This window comes from Micropterus salmoides, unplaced genomic scaffold (assembly GCF_014851395.1).
Source record: "Micropterus salmoides isolate LMB-PRFRI ecotype aquatic unplaced genomic scaffold, ASM1485139v1 Ms_hic_scaffold_15, whole genome shotgun sequence".
Classification (NCBI taxonomy): Eukaryota; Metazoa; Chordata; class Actinopteri; order Centrarchiformes; family Centrarchidae; genus Micropterus; species Micropterus salmoides.
In genome coordinates, this window is record NW_024040596.1 from 24,873,551 (window position 1) to 24,886,301 (window position 12,751).

The following is a 12,751-nucleotide window of genomic DNA, read 5'->3' on the forward strand; positions in this document are numbered from 1 at the left end:
TGGGTCACAGTGTTTCCTTTCTAATGAACCGGAAGGAAAAATGCAATTCTGAGCAGATTTGATGGACTTTCTCCTCAGTAAAAACAATAATAAGCACTTGAGATTTGATACAGAAAGAACAGAGCAAAAAACAAAACAAAGACAAAAGCTATTCAGAAAACAAGAATATGTTTTATATAATGAATAATGACAGAATAATCCTGGGTGAATTTACAGGAACAGTGTACTCCAGCTCAGTGCGTCTGTATATAGGATAACATGACCATGGAAACCGTATTTCATAAACAGGGCACTGAAATTCATATTTCCAAACCTTTGTAAACTGTATATCGCCACAATATCGGCATCAACTCATCAATAGAATATAATCATTGAGTTGTATTAACTAGGTATTCACTGATTATTTATTTTGTAACCAAATGTATCTTCCTGTGGTCTGAAATAGGATTATATTAGGTTATCTATTTGTTAGAATATTGCAATTTTGTGTGCGTAACTATCCAGTATTTGGTCATTATTAAATGCACCAGAAAGTACCTGTTGTTAATAATTACCCGTTTTTTTTTACTATGAAAAAATTCAGAGGGAAATATTGTTCCAAAAAAGTAATTAAGTGAACATAAAGAAATAATAGAGTTTTCACAGTGTTATGGTTGTATCAACCCCTAATTTGATTTTGAGTATGTATACAAATAAATAACTTCTCTCTTTAGCACAGTACTTGTTTTTAACTGTAGCATTATGGTTATTTCTTGAAAACAAATATTTTCATAAGGTTTGTTTAAATTTGGATATTAAAGAGAATTTCAGTTCTGAAATTTATTATTACTTATTGGCTGATATATATGCCAATACAAGGTATCAGCAATTAGCTAAATATCAGCTGATTGTATCTGCCTGCTGATTTATCTGTTTGCCTCTGTAATTACTTCCTTGATTACTGCAAACTCTGTACTTTACCATCTAAAATAAAATTCAGAATTCATGAGAATGTAAATGGATTATCAGCGTCCCAGCTCTTATTCTGTACTGTGCGGATTAATAGGAATTATTGTTCTTTCAGCATCACATTTATTTTGAGGCACTTTGTTTGAAAATGTGTTTTCCTTAACTGAAGGATACAGCACTTCAACAGTCTGATGATTCTCAGAAAAAATGAAAGAGTGTTACATCGACGGTAACAATACATTCCAGCACCTTTGAAATCAACAGCAGCTTCAAGGTTAAAAATAAATAAATCAGACTTAGACTGTGGGGTCAAAGAAAAGTGAAGCAATGAAGAAGCAAAACTATCTCTTCTCTGAGGCGCCCTTCAGCAAGGCTTCTAACACATTTGATTTAAGAGGAGAAGCATGCTGTTGTGATTGGAGCATTTAATTTTCTTTCTGTTCTGTCTTCTTGTCATGTGTAGGCAGAGCGTAGACACAAAAGGCACTTTACCACATAGATTCACAGCCTTTATCTCAGGTCTTTGTCTTATATGTTGGTCTCTGATGGTAAACTGGCGACTGTTTCACAATGACAGTTAGCAGAATGTCTGGCAGAGGTGAGCACTCTCAAGAAACCTCGACTTTAATGTCCTGCCTCAGTCACCGTGGCTTTAGAGCTTCTCTTTCTTTGTCTGACCTTTTCAAGTCTGCTCAAGAATTACACCAACAACCCTACTACCCCGCCGCTCTAACCTTTTGGTTGCTGCCATCTTTCATTAACTTGCATCATCTTGACAGGTCTCTCTGCGTCGCCTCAGAGCTCCACAGTTCGCAGGTGGCCGCGGGGGGAAACTGCATCCAACACGCTCTGAGGCAAACACTCGGACCGCTCCACGGTGCTGCCACAACAAGACCAGTGCGGCTTCCCAGGGTGTCCTTTATGACTGTGACCGCAACCTTTGAATCCTCCTGCAGTCAGACAGACAGACAGACAGACATGAGATCAGGACCAAGTCTGGGGTTTGTAAGTCCTTCCACGGTAGGAGAGTGTTAATGAGATTAACCTTTACTCGTTTTAATCAGAGTTGTTCAATAGAGCCAGAGCCATATGACTCTTGTTTCACGTTGTAACTGCAGTCAGAATGTTAATGCAATAAGAAAGAACGGGTGCCAGTAAGCGAGATAAGTTTTACACAATGAAACAAAGACTTGAAATCTTGATATCCTCAACTCTCTGAGACACAGAGCTCATATTTTGTAAGAGTACTCAATATATTAACGCAGCAATGTACTACTTCAGATCCACTACACAGGATTGCACAGTTACACATGCGACACTTTCTCTAATTAATGTTGTGAGACTATCCAAAGAGGTGGACAGAAAGCAAATTGAAAGCAGATGTGAACAGAATTACTTCAACACACCTGAAGGAACATATTTCCTTCAAACACTTTTACAGTGTTGTATATCAACAATCTGCCATTTCTAATACATTCTTCTTTTCTTTTTTTGTGCACATGCTGAGTTTTAGATGGAGAGAGTAATTATGTTTTCGCTAGCAACAGTAAATATTTGTAATTGAGCACATTGTGCCTCATTTCTGAAAACACATGTCCTGTGGCTACATGATTGAAAAAAACAAAAAAAAACTGTACTAATAAGCATTTCTGATTCTAATTTGACTTCACATGTGGAGAGTATTACATGATAACAAAACCGGTTTCCCTCAAAAACAGAAGTGCTCAAACCACAGATGACAGTGGTGTCTAATAATGTTGTTGTTCCTCTATCTGTTCCCTCTCCATGTCCTGCTTAAAAAAAAGTGTACCATTTGCAGACATTTTAAAGATAGCTTCTGTGTACCTGGCATGGTTCCTGGGCAGCCACAGCGAGCCTCCTTGGCTCCTCCACTGGAGCAGAAGGAGCAGCAGTGAAACGTCCCACGGTGACGCCTCAACTTTCTCTTCACATCTAGAATAAACGGAGAACCCTGCAGGACGAGAGGGGAAAGAGTCAGCCAGCCGGTGTTGTCTGGGTCGACACGAGCCAGCATCACATAAAAACAGAAAAGTGACGTATCCCTATACCTCAGGATGTCAAACGGTCTTTTACTTTTCAAACATCCCAGTAGGTACACTTAACATCAGAGAGCTGCCATTTAATATGTTTTTGCCTGAAGAGAATTTTGCCCACATTGATTGACTTTGTCAGGGTGATGTTAACAGCCCTGCGGCGGTAAGCTGTGAGCTGCTGGCAACACCACAGCTCAGTCCAGCAGGTTTTAATGTGCCATTCTCAGCGGCAAAAAATAATTAATAAGCAATTGTTTTGATTGGTAAAAATAAATTCCCTGATTCTTTTGGGACAAACTACTTGGGTTGGCTTCGTACCTTGACATGTTGGGCTTTGACACAAACCCACACTGAGTAGGCACCTGGCTCTTCAGGTGTACGAAATGCTGTAGGATCCATCATTGTTATCAACCACTGTCGCCTCCACTGTGCTGAAGGAAAAGAAGAAAACAATCTTGTTAACACTGTAGAATATCACTGAGAAAATGCAACTGATAAACAGCTCTGTTATACAGAAATTCATTTTAAGAGTATTGATTGAAATTACTTTGTCACAATTCATAGCTTGACAAAAAACGATTCTTCAACTTGCAACATTTGTTTCTTGTTTGTATTTAAATCATCACTAATATCCAAGCTTAAGCCAAATTCTTCTCAGACAGATCAAAACACAATTTCACCGGAAGAAGAAACATTTTGATCTTTATCTCTGCACAACAGTTCAAGTTTTGAAACGTAATCAACCCAGCTGTCTGACCAATTGTGATTCCTCTCCACCACATCACAGAGTTGATAACCCACAGGTCGACCTATTTCATGCATCACATTGTCACCGTCTTCCACTGCTGATCACTTTCACACTGCATTAACTAGGAGGCTGTGTTGATTACTAAGATGTAGCCAAGTGTGATTTGCGCAAGATAACACAGGTTTGTATGGTTATTCAGCAACAGCCTTGTGCTGGTAGCACTAGATCTTATTAAGGTAACCACAGGAGATCTGGTGTGAGTTGCTGCAGTTTGATAATTCACAGCAATTTCACTTAACTTACAGACTTTATATGGAACACACATGGCAGTCACGAGTTAATACATTTAAAAAGGCAGGCATTCATACATGCAAGCTGTTGTGGATAAGGGCTGATGGTAGGAATCAGATATTAATCATAAATGAGTGTGAGACCTGGTATATATATATATGCATAACATGACTAAAAGTTGCTGGTGTCATTATGGAGGTCTGTAAGTGACAAAAACAGCACTAATGCACAGGTGCAGAGTGCTCTGTTGACCTGCTCTGAGCAGCTGCATGGCAGACTGTGAATAACCTGATCAATCTCAACACCAAAACTGCAGTTTCTCCATGACATTCCCCTTAATGAGAGGCTAAAACCTTCCTGTGCCCCATGAAAATGCCACTTGACCATTGCAAAAGGTGCCAGCAGAAACAAAGCCATCAGTGCTTGCTCCAGGACACGTCAGCAGCAGGAGACTGGCTACCTAGAGGCTCAATCCTGAGGTGTCCGGTTGAATTTCCTCGAGCCTGTCGAGTGTTCCTGCTTCCTAGGAAGTTAAAATGTTGACATACTCAAACTCTGTGACACTCACCAGTTTTTCTTCTCCTTGTGAACGACGCTGACCAAGACTTGCTCTCCACCTCGTGTCATCTGCTCCCCAGCTGAGTCCCGGCACACCAGGGTGAAGTGGCCCTGCTGCCCATCCCTGCCCCTCTGTAGACCTAAAGAGGCCATAATGATGCGCCGACAAACACACAAATACAGTACATGCGTCAGTGCACAATTTGTGTGCATGGATGGACAAAGAGTGACACATACACACACACACACACACACACACACACACACACACACACACACAGAAAACAACTTAAAAGAAAAGCAGAAAGGTCTCTTTAACACAAGCAACTGACACATCTGAAGGCAGAAACACACAAAGACTCTCTCTTACAAGTACACGAACGAGAGGCAGAAAGACAGCCACACACAAACTAAGAAAAGACAGAAGGACTTGTCTCTCAAAGTTTTACAAGTGATCTTGCGCGGGCACATCACATTAAGAGAGGCACTTCATCATTCAGACGCACTGAGGCACTTACGACATTTGTCTTTTCCCCCCTAAAGACTAAGTCACACAGACACACACACCAACTCACCCACTAAACAACCCCCTCCCGAGTGCTTACGTAAGCCACTTTCTCCCCCAAAACATATGGCGGTTGCAGCCGGTTTAAGTGTGACTCCAGGCGCAGCCGGGCTTCAGGGCTGCTGACCAGAGTTTTCCAAAAACCTCACATCATTATTTAGTGTTTCATTAACTTGTTCTGCTCTGGAGACAAATTCGCTGAAGATATTCATCACCTGTTGTGGACTTGTTGTTGTGTTAAAGCCAACATCATTTGTGTTCATATCAATGATTAATGTTACTTTGCATTTTCCTGTCAGACTCTATTTGCCGCTCGATAACTAATGATCCTCCACTGTGTATTCATCTGTTATTATTCAGTGTTTTCCAGTAGCTGCAGGGGGATTTGTTTGGATGCTGTTGGAGTTGTTGCAAATTAAACTACTTCAACTCTGTCTGTTATTGTGACAAATATTACTCTTACTGTTATCACACCACTACTGTCATAATAAACTTTATAATACTAAACCAGTTTTATACAGCACAGGTTTAAAATGGATGAAAATAAGAATAAGAATAAGACAAAACAACGTTAATAACAACAACAACCATGATTAGAGCCCGAGGGTTTTTAAGACGGATGCCGATTTTGATATTTCAGGATTTTAAAATTTAATATTCCAATATATCGGCTGATATATGTAATAAGACCTCACCAAGATAACATGGTATAATACAGTTTAAAAGTAAACTTTTTAAGCAGTTCTTTGAACAAAAGTACATTATGGAAGGATCCATCTTCCGTCTCTTTCATCAGCTGTTATCTGCAATTAGCTCCTATCTGCGCACCCATTTCTCTTGTTATATAAAAGTTTTCTTTCCTTTACATTCTTGCTATTTTTACTCAATTACAGGATTGGTGCAGTAATTACTACCTCTGCCACTGCAAAAAATCTCCTTGTGCTGCAACTACAATTACTATCATTTGGACCACTAGTTCTATTACTGCTATCACTGCTGCTACTAATGTGTGTGAATTATCTGTGAATTTGTGTGTGCGCACTTGCTAAGCCCAGCAGCTGTCACTATTACAGACGCAGCTGTTCTGGCCCACATTACACCTGTGCTGTACAGCCTTGTGGTCCAAATCCAACACTTCAACCCGTCTTATCAGACAGAGTGGGGATAATCATCAGTAAGGCTCTGTGATTTCTGCTTTCTAACAGTCAACAAAAGTCTTTATCCTTTTATCTGCCCCCCCTGAAATGAAAGAGTGACTCCGCGTAAGGAAAAAGAAAGTTAACTTGAGAGGGACAAACAACTTACAGAGAGAAAAGGCTGCTTTAGCTGATGGAGTGATACTGTGGATATCTACAGCACAACCCTACATAAAAAAGGAGAAGCCTTAACCACATGTATCAAAAAGTCAATATAAAAGAAAGATAAATGGTGAGGTCACCGCTTGGCAAAGTGCTTTACATGGCACACAATCTAAAACAGGCACAAGCAAGCACCCAAACAAACACTTCACACAAAACACAGACTGACCTTTGGGCAAGCATTACAACAATACACTTGCTCTTTGACACCTAGAGAACTCCGCACAGAAGTCTGTATTTGCTGAGGTTTTCCATTTCCCACACAGTCAAACACTGCCTAAAGCCAAGCCATTCATGGAGACAAGCTGCTGCAAATCTCTGCTGGTGTGTGTGTGTGTGTGTGTGTGTGTGTGTGTGTGTGTGTGTGTGTGTTGGAAGTGTGTGATTTGTGGAGGCACAACAAAGGATGCCATGTGCATGTGACAATATTACTATATTTCTATGTGCTCTTGTGAGTGATATTTTAGGACTGCAACTTTCATTACCAATTAATCTGTGAATGATTCTTTTTTTTAAATAATCAAGTTATTGTTCAGTCTATAAAATGCCCATCATGACCCTCTCCTACAGCCCAATGTTATGGCTTCAAATTGCCTGTTTTGTCCAACCGACAGCGATATAAGTAAACTTTATATATGGGGTGGTGATGGAGCAGTGGATAAGAAACTTACCTTTGGTGTGAGAGACCTGGGATCAATCCTTCGACTTTGATACATCCACCTTTACATCCATTCTATTCACCAATGTGTTCCTGAGCAGGACACTTAACCCCTAGTTGCTCCAGAGGCATGTGACCTCTGATATACGTAGCAACTGTAAGTTGCTTTGGATAAAAGCGTCAGCTAAATGAATAAATTTAAAACAAGAGTCAAGCAGTAGATCCACACCTTTGAGAAGCTGGAACTAGCAAATGTTTAGTAATTTTGCTTGAAAAATATCTAAAAAGATGAATCAATCATCAAAATCGTTGTTGATTACCTTTCTAATAACTTATTATGTATTTCAGAACTTTATATAAGTCATTGTATTCTGTCTTTATATCTGCAATGCACACTTTAAATTTGCTTTTGCTATTTAAATGAACATTGTGACTACTATTACTTATTCCCCTTTCTTAAGTGATAAATCAGATGCACACAGACAGTCAGAGAGAAAGGAGAAGCTTGGTACATATTTACTTCTGTATAATAACTCTAGTATTTTTTTTTGGGGGGGGGGGCTGCATATAGCAGGAGTGGCATCACAAAAAGTCATTCTATTCTTCCATTATGAAACCCTGGAGGTTGAAATACACGTCCACTTGCAATGTGACTTGTAAGTTTTTCCTTCCCTTCTCTCTTTTACGGTGTGTGTGTCTGTGAGTATGTTATGTTTGGGTGTAAATATCCCCTCAGTGCACTTCCTTCAGGCCTGTTGAATCACCTCAACATTCCTTCAGTCCCAGAGGAATTTCTCTCTTTGAACCAAAGCACCCAGGAAGGTAACAATACTCTTTTTACTACTCCAGTCTCCACTGGGACCAGACAAGACTGGGGATATTCTATATTTTTCTTACCATCGACACATCCCATGAAATCTTCAAACCCAACAACATGTCTACTCTAGTCAAAGCTCTGTGGTTCTCAGCCCCAAGCCAATTGGTCCACATCTATAAAACCGTTTTCATGTTTTAAAAAGTCAGTTCTAAAACAGCGAGGCACTGCAGTTTTTAACAAATAAAGAATTTGTTGGAACAATTTTCAGATGCAAATTCACACACGTTGTGTTGAGTGAATATTCACAGCACCTGTATTGCGTATGTGGGATCGACTTGTTCATGGTAATAATAATAAAAAAAAAAGACTTTAGTTACTTTGGCTCATTCATTTTTTTTATAATAGCGTTTGGACAACTGAGCAATAAGCATAACATGATTTGGCTACACAGACTAAACTTTGTAGGATCAATTCAGATTCATTCACAATAAGAAAATCCTAACATAACAACCTGTTCTTAAAAGAAGAGGAGAGGTCTTTGGAGTGTTTACCTTCCCCTTCGATGGTGCACTTGCTGAGGTCCACTGTCTTAGAGTTAATAACCCCGACCACCGGGTAGCCCTCCAAATCCCCCGCTGGCTCCCTGGGCATGAAGCTGATGCTGCTGCCGTCGTCTGGGGGGCAGTTGCCGGGTGGGGGTCATAGCTGCTCTCTGCCAGGCTGGTCAGTCTTCTCAGGGTCACTCCTTTGGCGCTGAGGATCTCAGCGTCTGACCCGCAGCTCAGCAGTCTCTCTGCAAACTCCACTCCGCCTCCAATGTCCAACAGAGCCTGCTGCAGCTGTGCCCTCTGCAGGTGAAGCTGGTTCCTGTTGGGAAACCATGATGGCCTGTTTATATTTATTAAAGTGAAACACATATTTTTCTGTGCAAATACAGTACGCCCAGTGTTCCTTGAATTAACAAACTCAGAGCAGGCGGTGTGGTCATTGTCTCAACACAGACAGTGCAGTGCAAAGGTTTTAGGTTGCAGTTTTGCACAGTGCTGTACCTCTCACACCACTCAGTGTGTGGCAATAAATAAGCACTTTCACACAATTTCTAAAATGCTCCCTACACAATCTTCCTTCTCAAAATGGCATTACTTTCGAAAACCCATTCATTCCTTGACTGAATTATTAGTTTTTCAGTAATGTTCTGCAATAGCTATGCTCATAGTGTCTGGGCAATGCAGCTTTCAGCATAACTTCTTTAACTAATTTCTAAATTTAGTATGAAAGTTCATGTGTTTTTACCTCATAAATAATAGTAATAATAATAGTATAATAAATCACATCTTGTGTTCTCCATCAGCAGATGGAGTTCTCTTAGTTGGCATGGACTCTATCAGCTGATGAAGACCCTTAGATGCACTGAAAGCTGCAGGAACTATAGTTGGCAGGAAGCTTTAGACTCAGTGCTTCTGCTGTTAAAACAAGTGTGTAGACAATATATTACAGAGCAAGACAACAAAATAACAACATTAATATCAAAGATGCTGACAGCTGACCTCTAGCGCTCAGCTTTTTACCCAGCATAATGGAGCCCCACACACTAGCCAGAAAGGAGCAGCCTATTTTTTGTGTAGCAAGTCTAAGATTTGACTTTCTGAACCAACCACTGACTACTGATACAATACGTGGCTGGAGATATTAATGAAGGAGCAGCAAATTGTGCAATAATGTGTTGGACTTCAACACAACTGTTCTACAACTTTTGTGACTTTCTTGCTGCTGAAGAAGAAATGTATGCTTTTTTCTAGCTATTGTAAAATAATCCTAGAATTGATGAGCAACCAGAATCCGAATCAGTAAAAACTACCCAATTAAAACTCAATCTCCAACTCCAACTTTTTCTCAGATCTGAGACTGTGAGAAGGAAGCTTCAGGAAGAACTCTGTCGTCCTACTTTTTTTGTCCTAGTTTAACTTCTTGCATTTATTTGGACTTGCTTAACACCCGTCCCTGCTTACCTCTAAAAATCTTACCTTTCATTCATTCCCCAAACAAAACTGATAACATAACTTGGCCCACTCTACATGCATTGCGCCATACCTGCGTTGCACACGGACGTCCTCCAGGCAATGCAGCAGAGAGAGGCAGTGGGATTCCACAGCGCTGGCGTAGGCTCGCGCAAACGCCCTCACCTCGTTCGCTGTTGCATCCACCCGTGCCTGCAAAGTCTCCTGGGCTACTTCCACCTGGAAATGAGTGGAAAGAAAGAATTTTGTTGGAAAATAAGATACCTGACCATTTGAAGTCAAATCATGTATGTTACAACAGGTCATGACAAAGATTTTGTGTCTTCAAAACAAAATCTTTAAGAAGGAGGTGGTTTGGGAGTTATTGTGTTATGTGAAATTACAGAACGTCACAAGAAAAAAAGGCCATTGTTTAACCCATACAAATGTGTTAAAACATGGACATAGTTGTAAGTTTCTTAAGGTTGTTTTGACACTTGAAGTTGGGATTAGAACGTGCCACAATACATGTAGTCTGGGTTAGGGCTGAAATGTGTCAAGCGGCCACAACATACTTTACTAAGTCTAAATATATTCGCAATAGGATAAAAAAAGTAATAACAGACTCTTCTGCACCTTCTGCAGCGAGTCCTTTAAACGCTCCAGTCGGGGTCGCAGGCGCACCGTGACCAGCTCTCGGATGCGGTCTCCATGACGATCGATAACATCCCGGGTGGGGCAGCAGCGGTGGTCGCGGTGCAGTGTGGCGGCACACTCCAGGCAGACGGGCAGGTCGCAGGGCTGACAGAAGAGCCGGAGCTCCTGGCCGGGGTGGAGAGAGCAGAGGACGGGGCGGCAGAGACGACCACGAGACTTCAGCTCCTCCAGACACTGAACAGAGTGAGATGCTGTTCGCTTCTGCCGCCTGCAGACAGGGGAGAGGACAGATACAGATTTACGTACATGTCTGTATGTCAGAATATATATCTGTTTAAAACATAGCTGGAGATCACACGTTACCTGCTATTGGCTGGAAGAGTAGAGAATATAGTTGCTACTGAACAAAACACAACAACAAAAAATAGAATAGAAAACAATAACAGAGCACAAAGCACAAAAAAGAATAGAGTAGAACTTACCCCTGAGCCAGACAGCAGACAATAACAGTGTAAAACTACTGTGAGCTTGACAGTGGTGGAAAAGTTTTTCAGATCATTTACTTAGGCTAAGTAAAAGAACACTGAAAAAACTCCACTACAAGCCTGCATTCAAAACCTTACTTAAGCAAAAGTATGTAAGTATGCAATTCTGTCCTACTTATCTCTAAAATAAAACAAATAAGCAAATAAACAGCCCTGTTTTCTGCTTTGTGAAGATGGATTACCCATCTGATCCAAGCATAATTTAAATTGTTTATTAAGTTTAAGAAGAAGGATAATTTCCTCATCCCACAAAGGAACACTTTAGTTTCCTTTAGTTTATCAGAAAACCTCGAATTTAAAATAACCAGATTTGGAGATAAACAGGTTTCACTGGACAGGCATGGTATAGTCTGAAAAGTAACTCGAGCTTTCAGACCAATGTAGTGGAATAAAAATATTGATAATTAGATGTAGTGGAGTAGAAGTAGAAGTAGGCAAAGTTGGTAAAGTTACATGAAATGGAAATACTAATTAACCACTTGAGCTTGACCGGAGAAAAGGAACAGAAAGAAGAAACCCTACCTGTGCGCCTGGCAGCAGAACTCGCACAGGTTGACGCAGCAGACCTCGCAGCGGCTCTCGGCGCCTCCTTCACCGCACAGGTCGCATCCCAGCGGGCCGTCCGTCGCCAGGGTCTCCAGGAATACTTCGTCCAGCGCCAGGTGGTCGGTGCTCAGCCCTTCCGGTCCCGAAGGAGGGATGTCCACCTCGGAGTCACAGTCGGGGCAAAGCACCGTGACGGTGACGGCGGGTCGGTCCTCTTCCACCGCTTCTTCGCCTCTGCGCGAAGACACAGAGAACGGCTCCAGCCGGCCGACACAGTCGGAGCAGAAGGTGTGCAGACAAGGGAGGATTTTAGGGTCCCGGTACAAGCGTTTACACGCGTTACAAACCGCTCTCGGGTTCACCAAGAACCCGCTGTGTTCATTTTCAGAGCTTAACTTTGGCTGCTCCGTGTTTTCTTTCTGTTCAGACTGCGACATACTGTCTGTTTTTGGTGACTTTGGTGTCAAAAACAAACCAGTGAACACCACCCTGAAAACCACCGAGCTACACAAACCTGTCAGAACTTAAGGAAAACTTCTTTCGAAACTTTGCTCTGCATAATAAGCACTCATGTGAAACTCAGTTTACGCACTCTGATAACTATAGATGTTTTAATGTCCCTTTACTGATTATAATCCCACTGGGAAGCCCTACTTTTCTTCGGGAGAAGTTGGCTGAGTTCACTGCTCCATGGGACATCCGACACCTCACGCCCTACCCGGCCAATAGGAAACCTCTCACGGACTGTGAGGGGTGGTCCAAAGACTTCCCAGCACTCTTTCATACCAGTCTGGGATTCTGACTGTCCCCATCTACTGGCAGGACAGAACAACAGGAGGACGGATGGACACATTTTTGTTGTGACTGAACAGGCTACAGTTCACTGGATCTTTGTTTACAACATAGCTGCTCCATGGCAGAAATAATCTATTTTCTACCACGTTAGTTTTAATTAGTAGCCAGTCATCCAGGTCATAGTTCTCCAAAGAACTTCAAAGTCAAGTGCAAC

At 41.4% G+C, this 12,751-nt stretch overlaps 1 protein-coding gene across 1 annotated transcript; it reads right to left on the reverse strand.

The window, feature by feature from the left end:
* Nucleotides 1-1,261: 1,261 nt before the first annotated feature.
* trim45 (tripartite motif containing 45) lies at nt 1,262-12,454 on the reverse strand. The gene is given in 10 exon segments (XM_038721222.1): nt 1,262-1,898; nt 2,794-2,920; nt 3,321-3,378; nt 3,380-3,433; nt 4,610-4,739; nt 8,549-8,677; nt 8,680-8,864; nt 10,089-10,234; nt 10,631-10,919; nt 11,719-12,454. Coding segments are annotated over 10 exon segments (1,734 nt in total). The 5' UTR covers nt 12,180-12,454; the 3' UTR covers nt 1,262-1,743.
* Nucleotides 12,455-12,751: the final 297 nt, after the last annotated feature.